At 42.4% G+C, this 24291-nt stretch overlaps 1 protein-coding gene across 1 annotated transcript; it reads left to right on the plus strand.

Moving 5' to 3' along the window:
• The first annotated feature begins 536 nt into the window (after nucleotides 1-536).
• On the plus strand, nucleotides 537-21483 carry pitx3 (paired-like homeodomain 3). Its single transcript, XM_056434856.1, has 4 exons — nucleotides 537-709; nucleotides 8646-8763; nucleotides 15034-15239; nucleotides 19988-21483. Exons 2-4 carry the CDS (start codon nucleotides 8655-8657, stop codon nucleotides 20555-20557), a joined length of 885 nt encoding a protein of 294 aa, XP_056290831.1. The 5' UTR covers nucleotides 537-709; nucleotides 8646-8654; the 3' UTR covers nucleotides 20558-21483.
• The last annotated feature ends 2808 nt before the right edge of the window (nucleotides 21484-24291 follow it).

Below are 24291 nucleotides of genomic sequence, written 5' to 3' on the forward strand. Positions count from 1 at the left end.
GGTGTTTGTTTTATCTGGGGGGGGGAAAGGATTGTTGCCTCTAGATATATATCTTGACCACCAAAGGAAACTATTAAAAATAAGATGAATAAAACAAAACGATGAACTAGAAGACTCCACGAGATCCCTTTTGAAGTTATGCACCACCTAAAACAACTGGCCAGAGAGGCTGCAGTGAGAAGGAGAGTGTCTGGTAGAGAGAGAGAGAGAGAGAGAGAGAGAGAGAGAGAGAAAGGGAAAGAGAGACGAGGAGAGTGTGTTTGCACTCATCGTGTGTGAGAGAGGGAGGGAGGGAGAGGGAGAGAGATAGGTAGAGAGAGAGAGAGAGAGAGAGAGAATAGGGGGCCGTCCTCCTTTCCACAGTGGACCTGTCACGCACAATATTTAGCATGAATCCCCCCCCCCTCCCTCCCTCCCTCGCTCCCTCCCTTTCCTCTGCGTGAGGATCAAGCCTCACAACTCCACAGCCTTCATGTCTGACAGCACGGGGTGGAGGGAGGAGAAGAAAAAGAAAGAGGAAACTGACTGACTGACGCCTTCTTTCTTTTTCTTCTTCTTCTTCTTCTTCTTCTTTCTGACTTTTCTGACGCAGCGGGGAACTTTTTGTGTCCATGTCACCAGCAAACCCGAGGCCAGGACACGCATCAGCCTGCCGCGCCGCTCTTTGCCTTTTCCACGGATTAATTTAATAACCACACCGGGATTCGATGTAAGTGCAAATAATAATTTTTTTGTGCGTAAAAGTTGACAAAATCCATCCGGGGGAAAGTCGAGGCTTCAATAGCTCAATTTGAAGCTCTCGTGTAGAAGTTGAGTCACTCATGATCTGGATATGAATCGGGAGGAAGAGGAAGAAAAAGACCATCGGAACAGCTGGAGTTTATACTCCGAGGTGCGCGCGTCGGAGCGGATGAGAGGCGACGCGTCCGGCAACGCGATGTGTTTTAAAAAAAAAAGTGTGTGTTGAATCTTCTACTACAGGCCACACGAGAACCCTGAATACACATTTATTCACATTAATTTCCAACTTTTAGTCCAAAAGATGGACTCCGTGCCAGCCGGGCCTCATGTCCCGCAGTCCGAACGTGTCTCTCTCTCGGCCTGTGTGTGCGTGAGGGACACGCGCGGAGGGGAAGACGCGTTTCACGGCTCCCTTTTTCCTCCCGTAGCCGGAAGCTGAAGGGTGGTGTTTACACGTCGCTGTGTTTTTACTCCACATTTCGAAAGACTTCCGTTGTAAAATATTTGGGAGGTCACACATATTTGGGGATCTGGAGGAAATGGATAGTGGCAGGTGACCGCCGGGGCCTCAGAGAAACAAAGCTGTACACCCCCCCCCCCACCCACCCACCACCCCTCCGCCCCCCTACCCCCACCCCAACCAGCAACCACGCACGCGCGCACACGTGAGCCCGCACCACAAACACAATATCGACCACTTCAACTTGTGTTTGTAATACCTGCATCCATAGTGCACGTTATGTTTGTAACATTTTAAATATTTAAGAGGGACGTTTATGATATGATATTTAAAATTTATTTATTGACATTGATTTGGACCAGTAATGTTTTACAATAATAATGCTATAATAATAACAATAATAAAAGTGATAATAAAAATAATAATTAATTATGATAATAATAACAATAATAATTAATTATGATAATAATAACAGTAATATTGGTGATGTATAGGGTAGTATTACTATTTAATAATAATAATTAAAAGGTATGACATACGAGCTTTTTTAATGAGTTTTTAACAGCATCTCACGGTTTTCCTCGGCGGATGGATATTGTGAAAATGTGTTTAAGTCAGTCAGTATTGATTTTAAAGTATAGTTCCTTCCTCCGGTCCGTTGTTCGGCCGAGAATGAAACATCACATTCCGAATTACTGGTTAAAAATACACCAATAAATTAACTGTAAATGTGGAAATCGAAATGTCAAACAAACATGAAGCCAGAATTATTATTTTATACTTAACAATATAAAAAGGTTAAACTGTAATTTACATCGCAGGTCACGGGCGTTTTATTAACCAGCTTTGTCTTTCGTTTATTTTGTATTTATTTATATTTTCTAATTTAATGTTAATTTTCTCTCATATTAAATAAATCAAGGGCCTCGCAGATTTACTACCAACAACCACAGGATCATATTTCTCCGGCAGGCCTTCAATAGCCTCTTTTGCATGCGTCCCCAACAAAGGACATATGAAAATATGATTTGTTTAATTGAAGTTCACGTTAGGCCTCGAGGTAGAATGTAAATGTTTCTTTTCGTGCTGTCTCCGTCCGTGTACCGGGAGGCCGGGCTGCAGGCCGCGGCCCGCGGGACCCACGGGCCAACACTGCGGCTCCCCGCGGCGCATCTGTGAGGCGCTTATATCAAATATTAATAGTATTCATTTATTAAATGTATTACGTCAGTTTTCCAACAGAGACAAATCCACCTGGCTGCTTCTACCAGGTGGGAACATATAATAAACCCGCACCACGTGATAACAGCGCATCATAACGCGGCGCTAAAACGGGACCAAAAAAAAGTTGTTTATTTAATTTCTAAATGTGTAATTCCTTCAAAACTATTAACTAAGAAAAAAAGAAAAAAAACCTTGAACTAAATTCCACACATCAACATATTATGGGATGCGGATCACTCTCCGGTTTAAATGATTTCTGACAACAACACGTTGTCATACACACCGAGTCTCCATCAGTGGAATACAACGCGATGAATTATGATATGAAAAGGATCATGTGTTAATGTGGACTGGTATTGCTGCTGCAGGACGGCCTCGGCCTCTCTCTCTCTCTCTCTCTCTCTCCCTCAATCATATGCAAATGACTGTTATAGGAGGGCAGAAATTAACATCTACAAACATTGGACTGAAATTCCATCTGCCGTCTCTTCGAGGAGGCCCTTAATAAGTTCTCAGCCCGCAAAGTGACACACATCTTAATCAACTCTTAATCCCGGGAATTAATTCTCGACGCGTTTATGAATAATTCCCGGGCTAATGCCACGCACTCCGTGGAAAATACGCAGTCTGCGGCGCGCACCGCCAGATGGACCTCGCCAATATCCCGAAAAATGAGAGGATTCTTCCTCCATTATTATGTTTTTTTCTTCTTCTCTTCTTCTTCTTCTTTTATTATCATCACCACACATATATACATATATATTTTAATGAGATCGGAGTCACCGGGCGGCTGCTTATGCAAAGCGCGTGCTGCTTATGCAAACTCTCATCTTGCTGTTGATTGGCGGCCGTTTCTGAGCAGGAGGGCCCCGCGGCAGACGGGGTTTGATCCGAGGGGCCAGCGTGTCAGCTGGGGACGTGAGGGGGGTGCGGTGCTCCAGGAAGTAGACTTGGGCACCGTGAGATGAGTTGGGAACTCCACATCCGGTTGATGGAGAGACACGTCATCCACCGTGCGTATTAGGGATATAGCTTGTTGGTCATAGTGAGGTCAGATGGGGGTGAAGGGGGAGGGGCTTCTTTATTTTGGAAACGTAATCATGTGGTGCCGCTAGTTCTGGACAAAATGACTTGGCTTGCATTACCTGCACGCCCCCCCCTCCCCCCTCCTCCTCCTCCCACCAGCCCGGCCTCTCCGCACCACATTGTCCATCCATCACTGCCGCGGCGGATTTAGCCCTGCATGCAGACCGACTCACCCATTTACAATTCTGACCAAAAATACTGGACCTGGGCTCTGCTCCCACAAAGGGACAGCTGCTGCTCGGTCTGCCTGATGGGGGAGCCGGTCCACAAGACACCATGGGACCTGACGCGCGGCAAAGGTAACGCCAACGCCGCGCGGTCACGCGGAACACTTCCGACGTCATACATTGGAGCCGCCGTGTGTGTGTGTGTGTGTGTGTGTGTGTGTGTGTGTGTGTGTGTGTGTGTGTGTGTGTGTGTGTGTGTGTGTGTGTGTGTAGACACACTTCTCCGTGTTCGCGCTGAGTCGTTTGACATGTTTCACTTTGAGCTTGTTCAAAAAGACTTTGACCTTTTCTTGAGGAGAAGTCTAAATGAATCCGTGCGGCGCGCAGGCGCAGAGCGCGCCGGCTGCATGGATGTGTTCCGGAACATCTGTAATTGGCCTGTAATATACAGGACTGTCTCAGAAAATTAGAATATTGTGATAAAGTTCTTTATTTTCTGTAATGCAATTAAAAAAACAAAAATGTCATGCATTCTGGATTCATTACAAATCAACTGAAATATTGCAAGCCTTTTATTCTTTTAATATTGCTGATTATGGCTTACAGCTTAAGAAAACTCAAATATCCTATTTCTAAATATTAGAATATCATGAAAAAGTATACTAGTAGGGTATTAAACAAATCACTTGAATCGTCTAATTAACTCGAAACACCTGGAAACACATTTTCAAATGTTTGATTTTGTTTTGCTGTTATAAATCTTTTTTTTAACTTGGTCTGAGGAAATATTCAAATTTTATGAGATAGGATTTTAGAGTTTTCTTAAGCTGTAAGCCATAATCAGCAATATTAAAAGAATAAAAGGCTTGCAATATTTCAGTTGATTTGTAATGAATCCAGAATGCATGACATGTTTTTTTTTTTAATTGCATTACAGAAAATAAAGAACTTTATCACAATATTCTAATTTTCTGAGACAGTCCTGTATATATATATAATAATAATATATATATATACATATATATATATATATATATCCTGAACACGGCGCAGCTCCATCGCGACGAGGCCCGCCCCACATGTCAGATCCGGGGTTGTTGGAAAGACACACAATGAGACAAATGTGACCTCGGAAAAGACAACAAAACAAACGCCCATAGGTCACATCTGACGTGAGAAATCCGAGAACACATTATTTGCCGCCATTGAGCCATTCGACAAAACAAAAAGAGGGAGAGGGGGGGGGGGGGGGTGTGATCCTTCTGACCCACAAATCCATACGAGAGGCTAATTAATCTGAAGCCACAACACAGAGGCAGTGTTAACGGAAGGTAATCTCTCTTCATGGGTGGACTTGACCTTCTCCTATTCGTCTTCTTCTTCTTCTTCTTCTTCTTCTTCTTCTTCTTCTTCTTCTTCTTCTTCTTTCCCAGGGATGCAGCGATGGCCTCTGGCCCACGGGCAGAATGGCCATTTTTTCCCCCTGTCTCCAATAATCTTTAGCGAAATGCGCCGATCGTTCTCACACACGCTGGAAATAAAAAACAGATGCAAAAGTCTTTGCTCCAAAGCCTTTTTGGGAGGGATGGCCACTTTATGCGTTATGGGGCGGGGAAGGGCCGAGGCGTGGTTGGAGACGGCAGACGTGGTACCCGGAAGAAGAAGAAGAAGAAGAAGAAGAAGAAGAAGAAGAAGAAGAAGACGTCTACCCATCTATCAGATGTGACAGGTAGTCAGTGGGAACAAGGAATATGCAGGTCGTGGGTTGAATTCAGGAGTAAAGCAGCGATGACGTCACTCGTTTTCTGGGTCTTTGGAACCAGAAGAATGACGGGAACCAAATGCCATGCAGAGAACCTGTGTGTGTGTGTGTGTGTGTGTGTGTGTGTGTGTGTGTGTGAGTGTGTGTGACGCGATGCACAGACGTTTCAATGCTCTGTGTCGTGGCTTTGGGGATGAATTTCACTTTTTAAGAAGTGCACTTTCCCCTCACATATATATATTCTCATATCTCTCTCGGCCTTTCATGATTCCGTCGTCGTTGAGCTTTGTGATCCTCGTGTGTCTCCAGGTGTCTCTGCATGAGCTCACGTCCTCGTGTATTTGCGTTTGGATATTTGGGTGTTTTCACGATCCCTGGAGAGGACTTCACAGTGAAAACAACACGCGTTAATAGAAGTGAATGATAAGAATGGATGAGCTGAGTGAGGAGTGAGGATGGGCCTCATGGGCCTCAGATGAGTCCAGCTCGTTGTTTGCCCAGAACAACTATAGTGAGTATAGGTTGGTCTAGTCACATGGTCAAATAGAGACTTGCCATTGGACAACATTGATACACATATTACCCAGCAGTCATTGAATATCTGGTAGATGACAACAAATAAATGTTCCTTTAATTGAATCGATTTTAAGTGTTATGTAGAAAAAGTACCCTTTTGTTATTGAAAGATACTGACTATATTTAAAATATATAAGTATGCCAGGGATGCTTTGGTCTTTTTTTTGAGGAGATATATCTTCCTTAATGTGTATCCTGAGGGGTCTCTCTGCCGCCATTGTCTCGATACTGAGATGAAGGATGCACGGGATGGAACCACCTGGAGAACGATAGAGAGATGAAACATGACGGCGATGAGAGAAATGTCGCCGGCTGAAACCTTTTTATTGATCCCGTGTGTTTCCAGGTGTTAGAGGAGGAAGGCCGCCGGGGGGGGGGGGGGGGGGCCTCGTGTTTCTTACAGTCGAGCGGCAGGTTGAACTAAATCTACACGTGACGTTCAAAAGAGCGCCGAGGGACACGAAGCCATGTCAACTGTTTGAAATGGCGACAGCGAGTCTGGTTCACGAGTTCAACTAAAGTCGCCCCCCCCTGTAGAGGTCACATGCAACATGGCACACGCGAAAAGGACTGGTGGAAAAAACATCGTGGGCATGGGGGGTGGGGGGGAACTCACGCCATGCTTCTATAGAGGCCTCAGGGGGGGGGCGGGGGACTCACGCCATGCTTCTATAGAGGCCTCAGGGGGGGAGTCTCAGGTTCATCGCCTTGGGAAATCCTTCGACGACATGGATTCATCGTCGCGACGACTTTCCTCCAGACCGCCGAAGGTTTTTACTCGCCAAAGTCCCGGGATAGAGAAGGAGGCCCGAGTCTTCACTCCTTTCTTTCCTGAAGCCTTCCGCGTGGTTTGACATCCTTTCTTTTACAAAGTCATATCGCACTTAACTTCCGATTGGAAGTTGACGACCAGAGAGGACGTGATTGGAGCAACACGTGACATATAACGATCGACTCCTCGAGCACACATCATCCCCGAAACCCCTCGTCAGCTCCGGACATGTCGAAGGTGTTGACTGCCTCTCGGACAAATAAACCCACCTGCTATTTATTTCTGGGCTCCATCGAGAGAGAGAGAGAGAGAGAGAGAGGGACGGTTCCATCTCGTGGGCGAGAATTCGGCTTGGAAGTGTCATCGTGTATTTTGCAGCAATAACTCGATTGCTCTCCCCCCCTCCAGCTCAGAATAGAGCGGGTTGGGGACGGCTCTCGTTATAGCCGCTTATGTCAGAGAGATGGGTGGGAGGGGGGGGGGGAGGATGGAAAGATCAAAGAGAAAGATAGAAACAGAACACAGTACTAAATTAAACAAACACACGCAAACGCGCATTAGGTGGAGCGTCCAGATATTTAAATTCACTAATATTTTGCCCAAATAGGCCAAACGGAGAGCGAGTGTGCGGAGAGTGGCGAGTGTGTTTTGGGAGGACTTGATGAGTTCTTCAACCAAATGTATGTATTTACATTCCTCGGGCAATAGACTGCTGGTCGAGACCAAAGAAAACAATTAAAAACAAATGCACTGTAACTGTAATAACTTTGTGATGGAGGACGTTGCACTTTCTTTTTTAGAATATTAACTGATTTCTTTAAATATTTGAGTATTTTGTGTTTCTTTTTTATGCCCCCCCTTTAATACAAATAGTACCCTTTTTTAAAATAGAAGACAGAAGAAGAAGAGCACTTGTATGCTGATGGGATTGTCAGCTATAGAATCCCTCCGCTCTTCCCTCACTGGTCATGACCGCAGGATAATATATGATTATTAACAAGCTTTGAAAAAAAAGAAGAAGAATATTACAGTCGCGACCAAAGAAAACAATCAAAAACAAATGCACCAACTTTAATAACTTCATGATGGATGATGTCGCACTTTCTTTTTTAGAATATCAACTCAACATTTATTTTATTTGAGTATTTTGGGTTTCTTTTTTTCGCCACACCCCCTTTTAATACAAACATGACACTTAAAAAAAGAAGAAGACAGAAGAAAAGCACTAAGTGCAGCTAGTATCCCTCCGCTCGTCCCTCACTGGTCACGTGGTCATTCATGGTCGCAGGAAAATATGATTGTTATAACAAGCTGCTTTGAAAAAGAAGAAGAATACAGTCGCGACCAAAGAAAACAATTAAAAACAAATGCACTAACTGTAATAACTTCATGATGGATGATGATGCACTTTCTTTTTTACATTTTTTATATTTTAGTATTTTGTTTATTTGTTTTGCCACACCCACTTTTAATACAAACATTACACATTTAAAAAAAATAAGACAGAAGAACAGCACATATGCTGATGAAAGTGTCAGCTATAAATCCCTCCGCTCTTACCTCACTGGTCACGTGATCATTTATGGCCGAAAAAAGAAGAATATTACAGGAAGGAAACAACGACGGAGCATATCAGCTTCACGTCGAATACCTTCCTGGAGAAGTTATTGATAATATTACAGAATGATAGGTGATCTAAATATGAGAGAAAACACAACAGATGTTGTTAATGTTGTGACGTCATAATATAATTATGATCGGTACGCGTGCAATGTGTTGAATGTGCTCTGGAAGTGGCTCCAGGCCGGTGGAGCTGAGGCCTGACGCGTGCCCGTGTGTCTGTGTGTCTGTCCGCAGAACCTGGGGATGGATTTTAACCTGCTGCCGGACAGTGAGGCCCGCAGCCCGGCGCTGTCGCTCTCCGACTCCGGGACCCCGCAGCACGAGCCCGGATGTAAAGGCCAGGACAACAGCGGTCAGTGAGCACCGGAGCACCGTCACACACACACCCGTCACGGGCACCGTGGCACGCGCACGCACGCAGCTTCATGCGGGTCACAGCAAAACAGTTTTATACACGAAAGAAAATCATCGCTCCAAATATTGAGAGCGACGGAGCCGCGCGCGCGCGCACCGACACGCGGGGTTATTGGCATATAAAAGAGATATTATATAATAATGAGAATATGAATAACGATGGTAAAATGTAACACACATAATAATTATAATAATATAATAATTATATATAATATAATAATAATAATAATAGTGACAATAATAATAATAATAATCATCATCATATTGGGAGATGCCTGCTTATTTCTGCACAATCGCTTCAATAAATTATGGATACAAATTGGCTGCTGAACAAACAGATAGTAATTATTTCTGCTTGCTGGATGACACCGAGGAACCACAAGACAAGCAATCCCGCAATGCACCAATTATTTCTCATTTCAGAGCTCGAGCACAGTTTAATCAGAGCCAGCTGATAAAGAGAGAAGCCGTTATAAACTATGCAGGGGCAGCTTGTAAACGGCCCGACGTCCGTCGGTCTGCGGGAGTTTAGTCTGGCCCGGGAGGGAGAGCCTCCGTCGGGCTACGGGCGTCTGGCCCCGGGAGGGAGAGCCTCCGCCGGGCTGCGGGGCGTCTGGCCCGGGAGGCAGAGCCTGCAGGGACACGAACGGGTTGGACTTTGAATAATAAAATGAATTGCAAACGAGCTGTTTCTCCAGAGCGCTTCAGTCGGAGCGAGACGGATCCACTCTCAAACCAGCAGGTTTAATGACCTCTGTGACGTCATCAACCCTCCAGCAGAGGCCTGCTGGTCCCAGAATGCGAGACCAAATACACACGAATGATTACGATGAGACCAAAATAACCATTGGACGGATTATTATTGCTTCTGGTCATCGGTGGTTTAGGCGTCCTCGGATAGGTGGACGTGGGTCACGTGAGGACAGATAGAGTTTTACTTCCGCTCTGGCTGTACACGTGATGTAGTCTGTGCTCCAGCTGGTCTGATGTCATATGATCAAGTGTTATGAATGTCAAATAATCACCTGGATGTATTTTATGAGCTCTCTCTATAACTTCTTCATTAAGTGTAAAACATCTTAACCCTGTCAGTCAGTCTGTCTGTCAGTCTGTGTGTGTGTGTGTGTGTGTGTGTTTATGTGCGTGTAACCCAATCTAATTGCTAAACGGCGTGTGCTTTGAAATGTAGTCCTAACCAACTGTCAAACACAAACTATTTTGGAAAGAAATGTGGCGTAAAATGCTTCGCTCGCCTCCTGCTGCAGCCGCCTCCTGCAGGAGGCCTCTCTCCTGTCACACCGAGGGATTTATTATTATTATTTTAAAATCTTAAAGCTGTTCTCGAGTGGAACCCAACTCGTTCACATTGGGCCGAAATGACAAACTGCATGATCCGGAAAAAAAGGCCCAGATGGTGACAGATCAATCTCAGTCGCATTTATTTAACAGAGATTAGAAAATCTGGTGTGACCTAAAATTATCTTTTATAATGCAATTGTTATTGTATTAATTTTGTTTGTACATGTTTTAATAATCAGATCTATATATTTTATTATAATAAAAATAATCAGATAGAGTTTATTCTCTGAACTCCTTTCCAATAAACTGAGATGCCATATTTATCTTATAATACGATTTAAAAAATTTGAGTTTTCAGAGACTTAATGTGTGTTAATTTAACTCCTTTGAGGATGTTTTTTAATAAAATGTGTACAGCTGTCAGCGAGGTAAATCAAATGGACTATCACGCATGTGTTCCAGTAATAGTCATGTCCTGGTGCATTGCTTAATGAACTCTTATATATAAATATTCTCCAGTATTGTTCCAGAGGGAACACTATAGCCTTGAATTATACGTGTTTTCTAAAGTAATCGCATCAAAATACATTTCTTGATGTTTTTGTTGCCGTTTGTTATGAACACAAGATGCAATGTTCAATCTGGAATGGATTAAAACATCAAGTCCTGCAGGAACAACAACTTTGAGGCAAATTGTACATTGTGGTCAAACTGTGGAGTTTATGTGTCGGTCACGTGACGCCAAAAAGATTCTTTCCCGTCAGACTAACCTGGAGAAAAAGACATCTGTAGATCAGAGTATGTTCTTGTTGTTGAGCTGAACACTTGAATAGAACTATAGGAACATGCTGAATCCAGAGTTATTCTTTTTCCGTTTATATGAATGAGAAAGAGGCGGGGCTAAAGAAAACGCAACGACGATGGCCCAAATAAGGAGGGAGAGATCTACGGAAGATACGGCTCATTCAATATTTTTCATAAATTTTTCCGCACCACTGATCATGGTTTCGGAGGAGCGGCCTCCAACGCAGTATCCAGCTCTTCTCTGGAGGTGTGTGTGTGTGTGTGTGTGTGTGTGTGTGGGGGGGGGCCTTTATGAGAAGCTCCCTCTTGATAAAAGGTGCAGCTCCTGTAAAAAAAAGAAGAAAAAGTGGCAGTGATTAGCAAGCTTGTCAGACTGCTTTAAAAAAAAGAAGGAGATCTGACCTGGAGCATCCGGGATGTGTGTGCCACCAGCAGCTGCTTTCTAATTCTGTCACTACAATCTGAATTTTGCCGTTTTTTTCCAGATGTCAAAAGGCCGTGGCGGTCGTTTCCCAGATTAAAGCTCGCTCTGAATGGCTGACCTGGAACGGCTCAGTCGTGTCTTCACATTATCAGTCAGATTGCTTCCATTGTCGGGCAGCGCCCGGCTCTTAAAAGGTCTGCCCTTTTTCCTCCGTATTGTGTTATAGACTTTGGCCTTAAGTGACAGCTTACCCGGTGTCAGTTTACTGCCAGATAACAGCCTCTGCCTGGGCCCTTATTGGTTTTGCCGGCGGCCCTGTGGAGCCTCTTTTTAAACCCCGCTGATTATTTTCGAACTGCTCCGGGAGCTAAGCCCTCGCCAAACAGAGCCCAACTTGCCCCAGTCACAAAAACCTGATCCACTGGATTAGCCGGCCAACTAATTTCACTTCTTTCTGTGAGGTCCTCAAATTGCGGCAGTCAGATCTGGCAGAGAAGAAGCCCTGGCAGACATAACATGGATGTGTGGTCCCTGCGCTGGGGGGCCAAATGCAATCACTCACTGCCCCTACACACACATCTTTGAGCGTAATGCAGCGTCTGGACTCCTTCTCTCTCTCTGGGCCATGTCACACACTTCATGCGACTCATTTTCCAGCTGGTGGGATGGAGGGGTTTTCAGATGAGGTTTGATCTGACCCGTGGGTTTCAGGATGGGGCCGATGGCGTCCAGGCTGAACGGTGGCAGAGTTAATGTGATGTGTCACATGAGAACACAATGTGTTCATGAATCTGCTTCTCTCGGCAGAATTCTGCCAATTACACTCGACAGGGTTCCAGGGATCCAGAGCTCTGTGCTGAGGCCTCCGACTCTTTAGAAATGTGTGTTCATGAGATGTTCTTCATGCCAGCGAGGCATTACATGCTTTCAACCGTAACACTTAATTCCACAGATTCCATAATATTATTATAATTCCATAGAGAGGAACCTAAAATAATGGCCTCTGTCATTTCTTGGCAAAAAATATTTTGTTGCCTCCATCGTCTCCTCATGATGCTGGCCCCCTCTGGTAAAACCGCCTCTATTGTCAGTTGAACAGATCATGTGAGTCAACCCCTATAGAAACAATGTCAAGACAATATATATATATATTAAAAAAATATATATATGTGTATATATATATATATTGTCTTGACATTGTTTCTATATATATATGTATGAATGTAGATATGTATGTATATATTTATGTATATATATTTATATATACACATATATATACATATATATATGTGTGTATATATATATATGAGTGACATATGTGTGACATATATTGTCATTATATATATATATATTTATATATAAGCATACATATATGTATGTACATATTTATATACATGTATATATGTATATATACATCTATATATATACATATATATATATATATATGTGTGATGTATGTGTGACATTGTCATTATATATATATATATATAATGACAATATGTTAAGAGTGTGACATTGGCTGTTTTATATTGTGTTTTTTGAAAAAAATCAAATGAAATCTGTTCCTAATTTTGAAAAAAATCGCTACAAAGTTGGAACATGTCTATGTCCATCGAATTAAGTCCAATTCATAACCTGCACAGACTTTTACTCCAAGCTCAGGCCAGGTCACCGCAAAGAGTTCAAGAAATGTGGAGAAAAAAAAGTTATCAGATCAAATTAAATACTGTTCATTTTAATTAATTTGGATTAAACTGAACTTTAAGATCATTAACTTTTATCTTTGCAGAACAACAGCTCTAAACTCAACTATTTTATTTTCTGCACAGAGTAGAATCTACTCAGAAACATTTAATCTTTTAGGCACCAAGCTATTTTTTTCTATTCTGCTCGAAAATTGCATACCCAAATTTAAATGGCTGTATCTCTGCAACTACTCGGGCTATTTGAATAATTTTTGAAATTTTAAACATTTCTTCTTTTGTTCGGATGTGTAAATATCAGTCTATATATTGCTTAATGAAGATGGCACAAATATAAAAAAAAGTTTCAGGTCTGAATTTGAAAAAAAAGCACTTTCAGGATGATTATCTCTTTGGGATGAGGCAGTTGAAAGGTTTAAACCTCGCCAACATCAAAGTACAATATGTGAACATTCACTCTGCAAACTTTGACTTTGAAAAAGTGAAGCAGAACAAAGTTAGAGATGTTTTAGTACAGAGAGTTCTGGCCAGGTCTCCAAAAGGCAAATTTTGGCAAATTTGAATTTTCTCTCGTCCCAAACCTTACATTTCACTCGTATGTTACTCATGGTTTTCAATATATCCAAATACAGGATTTTCAAACTTTTTTTGGGATACATTAAAAAAAAATTCATACAACTATATTTTCCCATTAAAAAACAGTATGCACGGCTCTAACTCAGCGGGGGATGGGTCAATATCAGAACATGACAACTATTTGGAAACGCAGAATCGTAGAATTGAGGACTATGAACCAAGACTAGATTGACAGCACTGGGAGCCAATAGAATCCTGAAAGGCGTCGTCATTTGGGAAATGTAAAATACAATAGGCTGACAGTAACTTCCCGACACATGTCACATGTTCCCTTTGCATGTCCAGGAGGAGCTGCATGAGGCACAGGGCAGAGGTAGAACATATATCAGTCTGAGTTTACCGGGAAAAATGCATTTCGATTGTCCTAATAAACATGTGTAAGAAGAATTAGCTGATTGTATAAGGATAAAGCGATTCATGTTGCTGATATATCTCACTGATGCTTTAATTTAGAGGGATTTGGAAGATATGTGTGTAATCAGTGTGGAATGGTCGAGCTTTTTGCCATCAGGCTTTTATCTGATAGCACCCAGCTAACGGTCTCAGGGTCCGGAAACCTGCTGAGTGGGCCGAATTATGCTCATCATATATTTATGATTATTTGATTTTTTCTTAAATGGCTGACTGATTCTTTTAGCTCAGGCTTGGTTGTTTAATGTGATATGCAACATTAATATATTTTATATACTGTATATTTGCTTGATTTTTATAGCAATAAATACCCCAGACCTCATCGGGGGGGTCTACGGTTTCTAAAAGGTTTTAAATACCACAATAATGAGAATTAAATATAGTGATATACTTTAATTAAGTGCTTCATACATTTTAAATCTAATATATAATAAGGAATAGTAACTATAGTTCACGCAGCAAATGATGATTGACAACAATAGTGGTTTTGTGTAACATTAAAGATTATTTTCCAATAAGCTCCTCAACCAGCGATGATATTAAAGTGCTGCACATACACATCAACATATTAGTAATTCTGATCCAATGATTTAATATATATATAACAAATACCTCTATAGAGAAATGACAATCTGCATAATGAGCATTTCTTACTGTTGATACTGTATTTACTTTTTAATACGGCACTTTGTAAGATTGAGTTATAATTCTAAATATATATTTTCATTATTACAAAATGATTATTTTGGATTATTATTATTATTATTTTTAATAATAATGTTATTGTACATTCAGTGTTCACTCTCTCAATAATCCAGTGATGCATTGTTCTGTTTGATGTGTCATGTCATTCTTCCTCACTAAGCCCCGCCTCCCAGTGTCTTTTTTTGACCTTTTTAAATCCTCATTCTCTCTCTCTGTGTGTCCGCAGACACGGAGAAGTCCCACCAGAACCAGCTGGACGAGTCCAGCGCCGAGGACAGCTCCCTGAAGAAGAAGCAGCGGCGGCAGAGGACTCACTTCACCAGCCAGCAGCTCCAGGAGCTGGAGGCCACGTTCCAGAGGAACCGCTACCCCGACATGAGCACCCGGGAGGAGATCGCCGTGTGGACCAACCTCACCGAGGCCCGGGTCAGGGTGAGCGCCACGCCCCGGCCCTCTGGGCACCGGGCTCTTTGTTGCAGCGGTTCTCCTGCGCTTATGGGGGGGGGGGGGGGTTGTAGTATTTGAGGAGGACGGCGGAGCCTTTTGGAGACATGATGAACTTTCCTCCGAAGGGGACACAAATAAAACCTTTAAACGGTTTAGATCTCTAGAGCCTCCGCTGAGCTCTAAACAAATCCCTCATTAGTTTAGGTTGTACAATGTCTCACCAGCACATTGACTCACCAGCACATTGACTCACCAGGACATTGACTCACCAGGACATTGTTTCACTACTACATTGTTTCACTACCACATTGTTTCACTACCACATTGTTTCACTACCACATTGTTTCACTACTACATTGTTTCACTACTACATTGTTTCACTACCACATTGTTTCACTACTACATTGTTTCACTACTACATTGTTTCACTACTACATTGTTTCACCACAACATTGTTTCACTATTACATTGTTTCACTTCTACATTGTTTCACTCCTACATTGTTTCATTACTACACTGTTTCACTACCACATTGTTTCACTACCACATTGTTTCACTTCTCCATTGTTTCACTTCTACATTGTTTCACTACTTCATTGTTTCACTACTACATTGTATCACTGGTACATTGTCTCACCACTTTGTTTTACTCCTACATTGTCTCGCTGGTACATTGTCTCACCACTTTGTTTCACTACTACATTGTCTCGCTGGTACATTGTCTCACCACTTTGTTTCACTACTACATTGTCTCGCTGGTACATTGTCTCACCACTTTGTTTCACTACCACATTGTTTCACTACCACATTGTTTCACTACCACATTGTTTCACTACTACATTGTTTCACTACTACATTGTCTCACTGGTACATTGTCTCACCACTTTGTTTTACTCCTACATTGTCTCACTGGTACATTGTCTCACCACTTTGTTTTACTCCTACATTGTCTCACTGGTACATTGTCTCACCACTTTGTTTCACTACCACATTGTTTCACTACCACATTGTTTCACTACTACATTGTTTCACTACTACATTGTCTCACTGGCACATTGTCTCACCACTTTGTTTTACTCCTACATTGTCTCACTGGTACATTGTCTCACCACTTTGTTTTACTCCTACATTGTCTCACTGGTACATTGTCTCACCACTTTGTTTTACTACTACATTGTCTCACCACTTTGTTTCACTACTACATTGTCTCACTGGTACATTGTCTCACCACTTTGTTTTACTCCTACATTGTCTCGCTGGTACATTGTCTCACCACTTTGTTTCACTACTACATTGTCTCACTGGTACATTGTCTCACCACTTTGTTTCACTACCACATTGTTTCACTACTACATTGTCTCACTGGTACATTGTCTCACCACTTTGTTTTACTCCTACATTGTCTCACTGGTACATTGTCTCACCACTTTGTTTCACCACTTCATTGTTTCACTACTACATTGTCTCACTGGTACATTGTCTCACCACTTTGTTTTACTCCTACATTGTCTCACTGGTACATTGTCTCACCACTTTGTTTTACTCCTACATTGTCTCACTGGTACATTGTCTCACCACTTTGTTTCACCACTTCATTGTTTCACTACTACATTGTCTCACTGGTACATTGTCTCACCACTTTGTTTTACTCCTACATTGTCTCACTGGTACATTGTCTCACCACTTTGTTTCACTACTACATTGTCTCACTGGTACATTGTCTCACCACTTTGTTTCACTACTACATTGTCTCACCAGTCCAACATTGTCTTTTGTCTCACCGGTAGTCCTTCATGGTTTCACCTGTACATTGTGTCACCGGTATGTTTATTCTTTTGATCTCACGTGGTGGTTTGTTTCACCAACATGATTTGTCACGTCATCAACATTTTTGGTACGTCGTCACTTCTTAAACGTAATGTAGGCCTCACTCACTTTGTATAAACCAGTTTGCAGAGATGTAACCGCAGGAGAATACACACTAAACCTAAATGGTTAGAAAATACCGTTTGGGTAGAATTCCCTTCTTTTATGGCTTCAGTTCACACACACAACCTAAATGCCAAAGGGGCAGCAGAGGTTGCCCACACCTAGGGGTTTGGTCATTGTGGCTATATGGAGCAAGAGGACAGGCATTCTGACGGGCGACAATACGACCCCCGGCCCGCCTCACAAGTAATGGATCAAATTAATGTTGGCTGGATGAAAGGTCACATAGCGCACACTGTCGGTTGTTGTTTTGAAAGGACAACAGTCTACACATGGTCTTGTCGCGGATGTCTATCAGAGGCTTTTCTAACCCCGACACATGCCCAAAACACTTCACCCGTCAACTTGATTTGCGAGATTTGCCGGAGAGCCGTTGTTAATCATCACGGTGGTAGGAACGCATCGGGGGGGTCGGGGGGTGAGCGACGGCGTTTGACCCTTTACGGACTGCCGAGACCTTTCGTGATCTCGGACTAGATACAACTTCACTTGACTAATGCATTGTCGTCAATACCATCACTAGCTCGCGTGCTACGTGTGCTCTGGTCTCCAGCTCTGCGTCAACATGCTAACATGCTAACAGCTATTAACGTGCGAATGTTTAGCAGTTAAAGTCTTTTTCAACCCGTTATTCTTTGAGCCATTTGAACAAGTCGTCACGGGAGACAGGATCAGAGGGAAGTTTAGATCACAAACTATTCCAACAGAGACAGAACTGATATCATGGGTGCAAATAGATATTGATTTATTGTAGCATTAGCCTCTACGCTGACGTCACCAAGAATGCTTAGCCTATAATAAAATTAGAGAGATATATTCCACCATTAATAACGCAATTCAGATCAGCGCGTGTCTGTCGGGAATTTATATTTTCCGATCCACGGACGTCAAATATACATCCGACACCCCCCCCTCAGCGGAGGTCTTTGATTGCTTGAACGTGTTTTTGTTTTTTTACAGAAAGTATTTTCATCTCCTTGGCATCGATTCATCATTCGACCATTTCACAGAAGACGTAGATATAAATGCGTCTCCGCTGAATAACCTTGACATTCAGCCTCTTCACAGACCGTCTGACAGCATTGCCTCCGAGTCACGCTAAAGATTGGGTAGCTCCTGTCCTCTGGCGTGGGGTTTCCCCCGCTGTCACTCAGGGCGATGGAAAAGTCTGTCATGCACTTTATAGTCATATGAATGGTCAACAGCATTCTGTCACTATAATAACAGGGGGTCGGATGATACGCCGCACGTATGCCAAGGGAGCCGAGACACGGCCGAGCATCAACACGGGGAAGGCCTGTTCAGGTTTTATAAGGATTTAAGAGAAAACACATTTGATCGTAAATAATTTGAATGTAAAACAAACACATACAGATGAGACTTCTGTCAGATACTGTGTTTATGTATTTTTTTAATCCACAAATAAAAGGTTTCTGTCGGATTCTAAGCAAAAGTTTGTCCACAACTTTACACAAAGGGGAACTTGGCACCGTTTTCATTCCTAAAACCCCCCAATTTAGATTTTCCACTAAAGCTTTAATCCAATTCATATCCTCCAAATATAGGACCATAAAATGACAAATGTGAAGATTGCCCTTCCCTGACATTTCTTTCATTGGGATCTCACTATTCAAATAAGTCAATAATTAGTTTTAATAAGCCGTGCCTAATATGACTGTTTGATGATAAATTTCAACTTACTTTCTGGGATCATTATGTCTTTCAAAGATTCTTGATACATATGCACACAATATTACTGGAAGTATTTGAAAGGGGTTAGGATACTCCAGATGTGTTTTAGAATGAGACTTTATTGACTCCCGACACCTTCTGGTAGTGAAGGAAAAAGACATTTGAAAATAACTTCCTCAGTCACTCTATTTTGTTCTTGTTTGCAAAAATAACATTCGTCTATTATAGGCGACGCTCTGAAAAGATAATGAGAATAATAATAATGATAAATGATTCCACCAAGTCAAGTATTACTGAATGACTGTTAGCAGGTTTCTGATTTTACTACAACTTATCAACTTTATACTCATATTCCATGAATAGTGTAACGCGTCTCCACAGCTATAGTTTAACCTCTTCTGCTGTGATGCACTGCAGATGCATTTATATGTATTATGTGTGACCTTATATTCAAATAAATACCCAATACTTAATCGGGAGAATGTTCTTTTTGTTTAAAACAAAATTAATACATTTCAAAGTTATCTTTATTGTCAATTTTCCAATGTTGAATATACAGAAAATCGAAAATACCGAAATAATAGTAATAAAGTGATACATTTATAACTTTAATTGCAAACAGTCAACAGTTAACAACAACACAGAACATTTAGACAACATTTGACAAATTAACTACAAAAAAAGACTTGGTGAGAGTTTTTGCATTTAAAGTTGCTTAAAACTTTTAAGGTCCTGAAAACACATGAAAGAAATATGTTTCTTATTTAGAGAAACATTTATCGTTTTGGTTATTTTATGAGCACTTTTTCCCTGGTTGGAAGTGGGCGGGGCTTAAAATGAAAAAGGCTCCTAAAACACCTACACAGTCCCGATGAACCAGCCTAAGAGTTTTGAACTTCTATTAAAAGACATCTAAAGATGCTTTTCTTAGTCTTTACATATGATATCATGCTTTTTATCTCTATCGCTGCAAGGGAAGCATCAGGGTTCAAAGAAAGCTCAACAAATGGACTGCATAGACTGAAATTAATTTCTCCTTTTACCTTCCGTAGGTATGGTTCAAGAACCGCCGTGCTAAGTGGAGAAAGCGGGAGAGGAACCAGCAGGCAGAGTTATGCAAAAATGGCTTTAGTGCCCAGTTCAATGGACTCATGCAGCCCTACGATGACATGTACACGGGCTACTCCTACAACAACTGGGCCACCAAGAGCTTGGCGAGCAGCCCGCTCTCCGCCAAGAGCTTCCCATTCTTCAACTCGATGAATGTGAGCCCCCTGTCAACCCAGCCCATGTTCTCTCCACCGAGCTCCATCCCCTCCATGAACATGGCCTCGAGCATGGTGCCCTCAGCGGTGGCCGGGGTTCCCACCACGGGGCTCAACAACCTGGGCAACCTCAACAACCTCAACGGCCCCGCGGCGCTCAACTCGGTAGCGGTGACCGCGGCCACGTGCCCCTACGCCACCACGGGCGGTCCCTACATGTACAGAGACACCTGCAACTCCAGCCTGGCCAGCCTGCGGCTCAAGGCCAAGCAGCACACCAACTTTGCTTACCCGGCAGTGCAGAACCCCGTGTCCAACCTGAACCCCTGCCAATACGCCGTTGACCGGCCGGTATGAAGAAGAAGCTTCGATGACGACCCCTGACCCCGACTGACCAGCTGTACGTCCCTTACTACTACCCCCCCCCCCCCCCCCACGTCACATCTCTTCAAGCTCATCTCTCAACTGCCAGACTGGCACATCTCGTTTTGATGGTACGCGATGAGAGCAATCGTCGAAACTGACACAACCAATGGACACGCCCAGATGGACCACCGCGTTTCAAGAGAATTCTTTCCAGTTTGTGAGAATTTGTCGCTGAACTGACCAACCGCGTCAAAGGATTTCTAAAGATTATAACCATTGTCACTTTTGTTTCCTTCTTTTGAACTGCATGATTAGAGTAAAACGTAGAAACCGAGAGTACGGAAAGAACAAACACACGGATGCTTTCGACTGAACTGGCGGTCGACATCTCGCCCCCCCCAAAAAAATCATCAAACGCGATCTTTGCTGCCGTTGCAGGAAAAGGGACCTGTGGTTGCAATGCGGGAGAAATGGAGGATGTATATAACTGACTTTGTTTTGTTTTGTATGTGACAAAAAAATATATGAAAACGTACTTTAAAGATGAGAAAAGCATGTTTTTTTTCAAAAAGCAAAGGCCCTAGGTTTATGTACCGTGAGCACATCCTTTGGCCCAGGAACTTTAAACTTTGTTGTGAATTCTTCTCCCCTCGGAAGGTCATAGGTCAAAGGTCAGCTTGGCTGGGCAAGAGGAGTCTTGACCGCAACCTTTAAGCAAACAAGAACACATTCAGAATATCAGATTTGTCACGTAAAACTCTGAAAAGCCATTGAGTATATAGATTTGTGTGGTGTTTTACAAAGGGAGTCCATGACTGTAAAAATGTATGTAAGAGTGAAGTTGTCATAACAAAAAACAAGCATTTTTTTTCCTGGTGTAGCCTGCTTTGTCTCATTAAAGAACCAATTAAAGAATCCGTTTTTATCAACTACAAATGGACTTGGACAGAACGCGTCTTTTCACATCTAATATTAGGCCAAATACACAATGCTCTCACAACAATGGGCGCATGACGCCATGGAAACCCTGATTCACTTCCATGGCAACCTGAAAGAGAAAAAGTAGGCTGGAGGGAACGAGGCGGGGGAGATATAGATGTTCCTGATGGCCGCTCACTGATATGTTTGACCTACACTCCGAGCGCTAACCACAGGCTATCCGGTAACACAGCAGGAATTCACACAGGCCGAGTCTGAAGCAGGGCCAGGATGACATAAGGTCCTCAAGAGTGAGGCGTCCCAGCAGAGTCACAAACGAGGGGTTAGCAGCCCATCAATCCCCCATCATCCCCTGCAACTGTTTACTGCTCTGACATTTCCGCTGTTGTTCCTTTACACCAATTCCAAGGTAAACTCCTACGGACACACTTTAAATCACATTGCGATATCCCGCCACGAGGGTGGAAATGTCTCAACGCGGAGGGCACTTAACGTGGAAATACTTCAGCTTGAAGTAGAATAACTACGGATCATGGAAAAGTCCCTTGAAACAATTGTTATTAAAGTTTTTATGCAGTAACAAAGTGAATTAAAAATGTATTAGCAAAACAAACTATCATTTTCAAATGTGGGTTTTAAAGGTCAAACGTGGTTTTTTTCCACATCAAATATAAAATTGAAACAAACAATAAATTGCGTGTTGATGTTTATTTCTTGGCTTTTATCAGCTTCATAAAAATCGAATAACTCTGGGTTCATTTACCAGCTGCACGTTAAATTGTAAGGCCAAGAAATTGTATGGCATGAACTTTTGTTTGAATAACACGCAGCTTCCAAATACAATGTCTTTATGGAATATCGTCACCCAAAGTCCACTTACAAGCTATTTTCCAAAAGTTTCAGCAATATTCCTCAAACGGCCTAAAACATTTTCCATGAGGAGAAATGTGCTGCAATATTTCAAAAGTCCACACGAAAATCCAATGTGAGGTCAGGGACAGGGATGTCTTTGTGGACAGATTGTAAAGCCCTCTGAGGCAAATTTGTAATTTGCGACTGGGCTGTGGAAAATAAACTGAATTGAATTGAAAAACATGAAAAACAATTTGCTGCAGAAAGCCAAAACAAACTCATCAACGGAAAACAGTCAGAAACAGTCAAACCCCCAACACAGAAGGAACAGTCAGCACAACCAACGTCCTCCAGCTGTGGACCAGCTTGACCTTCATACACGGTGGGGCGACCCACTTGTTTTTTAAAGTGGAGTAAAGAGGCAACAGAATAGAGTTCCTCAATGTTTTACAATATCATAAAAGAGCTGCAGATTGTAAAAGGCCAAATGTGAGAAGGACTACAAACCATACAATGTGTATTTAATGTACAACATGTTGCCGTTATTTATTTTATTTAATTTTAAATTTTATTCAACCAGGAAATATCTCATTGAGAAATCATCATGAAATTGTCTCTGCGGTCTCAAAGCCCTCTCCATCTTGCTTCTGGTTGAGAACTACAAAACACTACAACTAGATATTTAAACCAACTTAAAGAAAGTCGCGAGTTGTAATTTTTATAATGTAAACTTCCTGCGTCTCACTCCTGTTTCTCACTCCTGTTTCTCACTCCTGCACATATCCACCTCAGTGTCGCCGTCTGACTTCGCTGACACGCAAACACAAGGAGAGATTTGGCAGTTAAATCCATATCCGTCCTGCACATGTGCAACTAAGTATGTTGATTTCTCGTACACCGCAGAAACAGCATGTCGAATGAGTGGCATAGTATACACATGATAATAGGATGTAGTAGGGTGGCCTTGGAATACAATTCAGATCAAACAAAGATGTTTTTATTATTTCCTAAAAAAGTTTTCCATGGGGGATACACGCTTTTCATTAGTCAAACAATCGTGATACACACGTGATCAAAATGTTCCATTGAAATGTCATTTAGGGGATACAAGAATGATCCATGTCATAGAGAGAGAGAGAGAGAGAGAGAGAGAGAGAGAGAGAGAGAGAGACAGACAGACAGACAGAGAGAGAGCAGTGACATGACAAAAGTTGGTGTTAACGTGGCCACATCTATGTACTGGTCTTGTTAGACCTTAGTGCTGATAGAGGACTCATCTCTGTACTGGTCTTGTTAGACCTTAGTGCTGATAGAGGACTCATCTCTGTCCTGGTCTTGTTAGACCTTAGTGCTGATAGAGGACTCATCTCTGTACTGGTCTTGTTAGACCTTAGTGCTGATAGAGGACTCATCTCTGTACTGGTCTTGTTAGACCTTAGTGCTGATAGAGGACTCATCTCTGTACTGGTCTTGTTAGACCTTAGTGCTGATAAAGGACTCATCTCTGTACTGGTCTTGTTAGACCTTAGTGCTGATAGAGGACTCATCTCTGTACTGGTCTTGTTAGACCTTAGTGCTGATAGAGGACTCATCTCTGTCCTGGTCTTGTTAGACCTTAGTGCTGATAGAGGACTCATCTCTGTACTGGTCTTGTGAGACCTTAGTCCTGATAGAGGACTCATCTCTGTACTGGTCTTGTTAGACCTTAGTGCTGATAGAGGACTCATCTCTGTACTGGTCTTGTTAGACCTTAGTGCTGATAAAGGACTCATCTCTGTACTGGTCTTGTTAGACCTTAGTGCTGATAGAGGACTCATCTCTGTACTGGTCTTGTTGACCTTAGTGCTGATAAAGGACTCATCTCTGTACTGGTCTTGTTAGACCTTAGTGCTGATAGAGGACTCATCTCTGTACTGGTCTTGTTGACCTTAGTG

The sequence above is a fragment of the Pseudoliparis swirei genome, chromosome 17, assembly GCF_029220125.1.
Source record: "Pseudoliparis swirei isolate HS2019 ecotype Mariana Trench chromosome 17, NWPU_hadal_v1, whole genome shotgun sequence".
Classification (NCBI taxonomy): Eukaryota; Metazoa; Chordata; class Actinopteri; order Perciformes; family Liparidae; genus Pseudoliparis; species Pseudoliparis swirei.

Bases quoted from the DNA above. Each gene is read 5' to 3' on its own strand.
- pitx3 (XM_056434856.1), top strand. From the start codon at position 8,655: ATGGATTTTAACCTGCTGCCGGACAGTGAGGCCCGCAGCCCGGCGCTG. The intron at 8,764-15,033 runs GTCAGTGAGCAC...GTGTGTCCGCAG, and splicing joins TAAAGGCCAGGACAACAGCG to ACACGGAGAAGTCCCACCAG. The intron at 15,240-19,987 runs GTGAGCGCCACG...TACCTTCCGTAG, and splicing joins TCACCGAGGCCCGGGTCAGG to GTATGGTTCAAGAACCGCCG.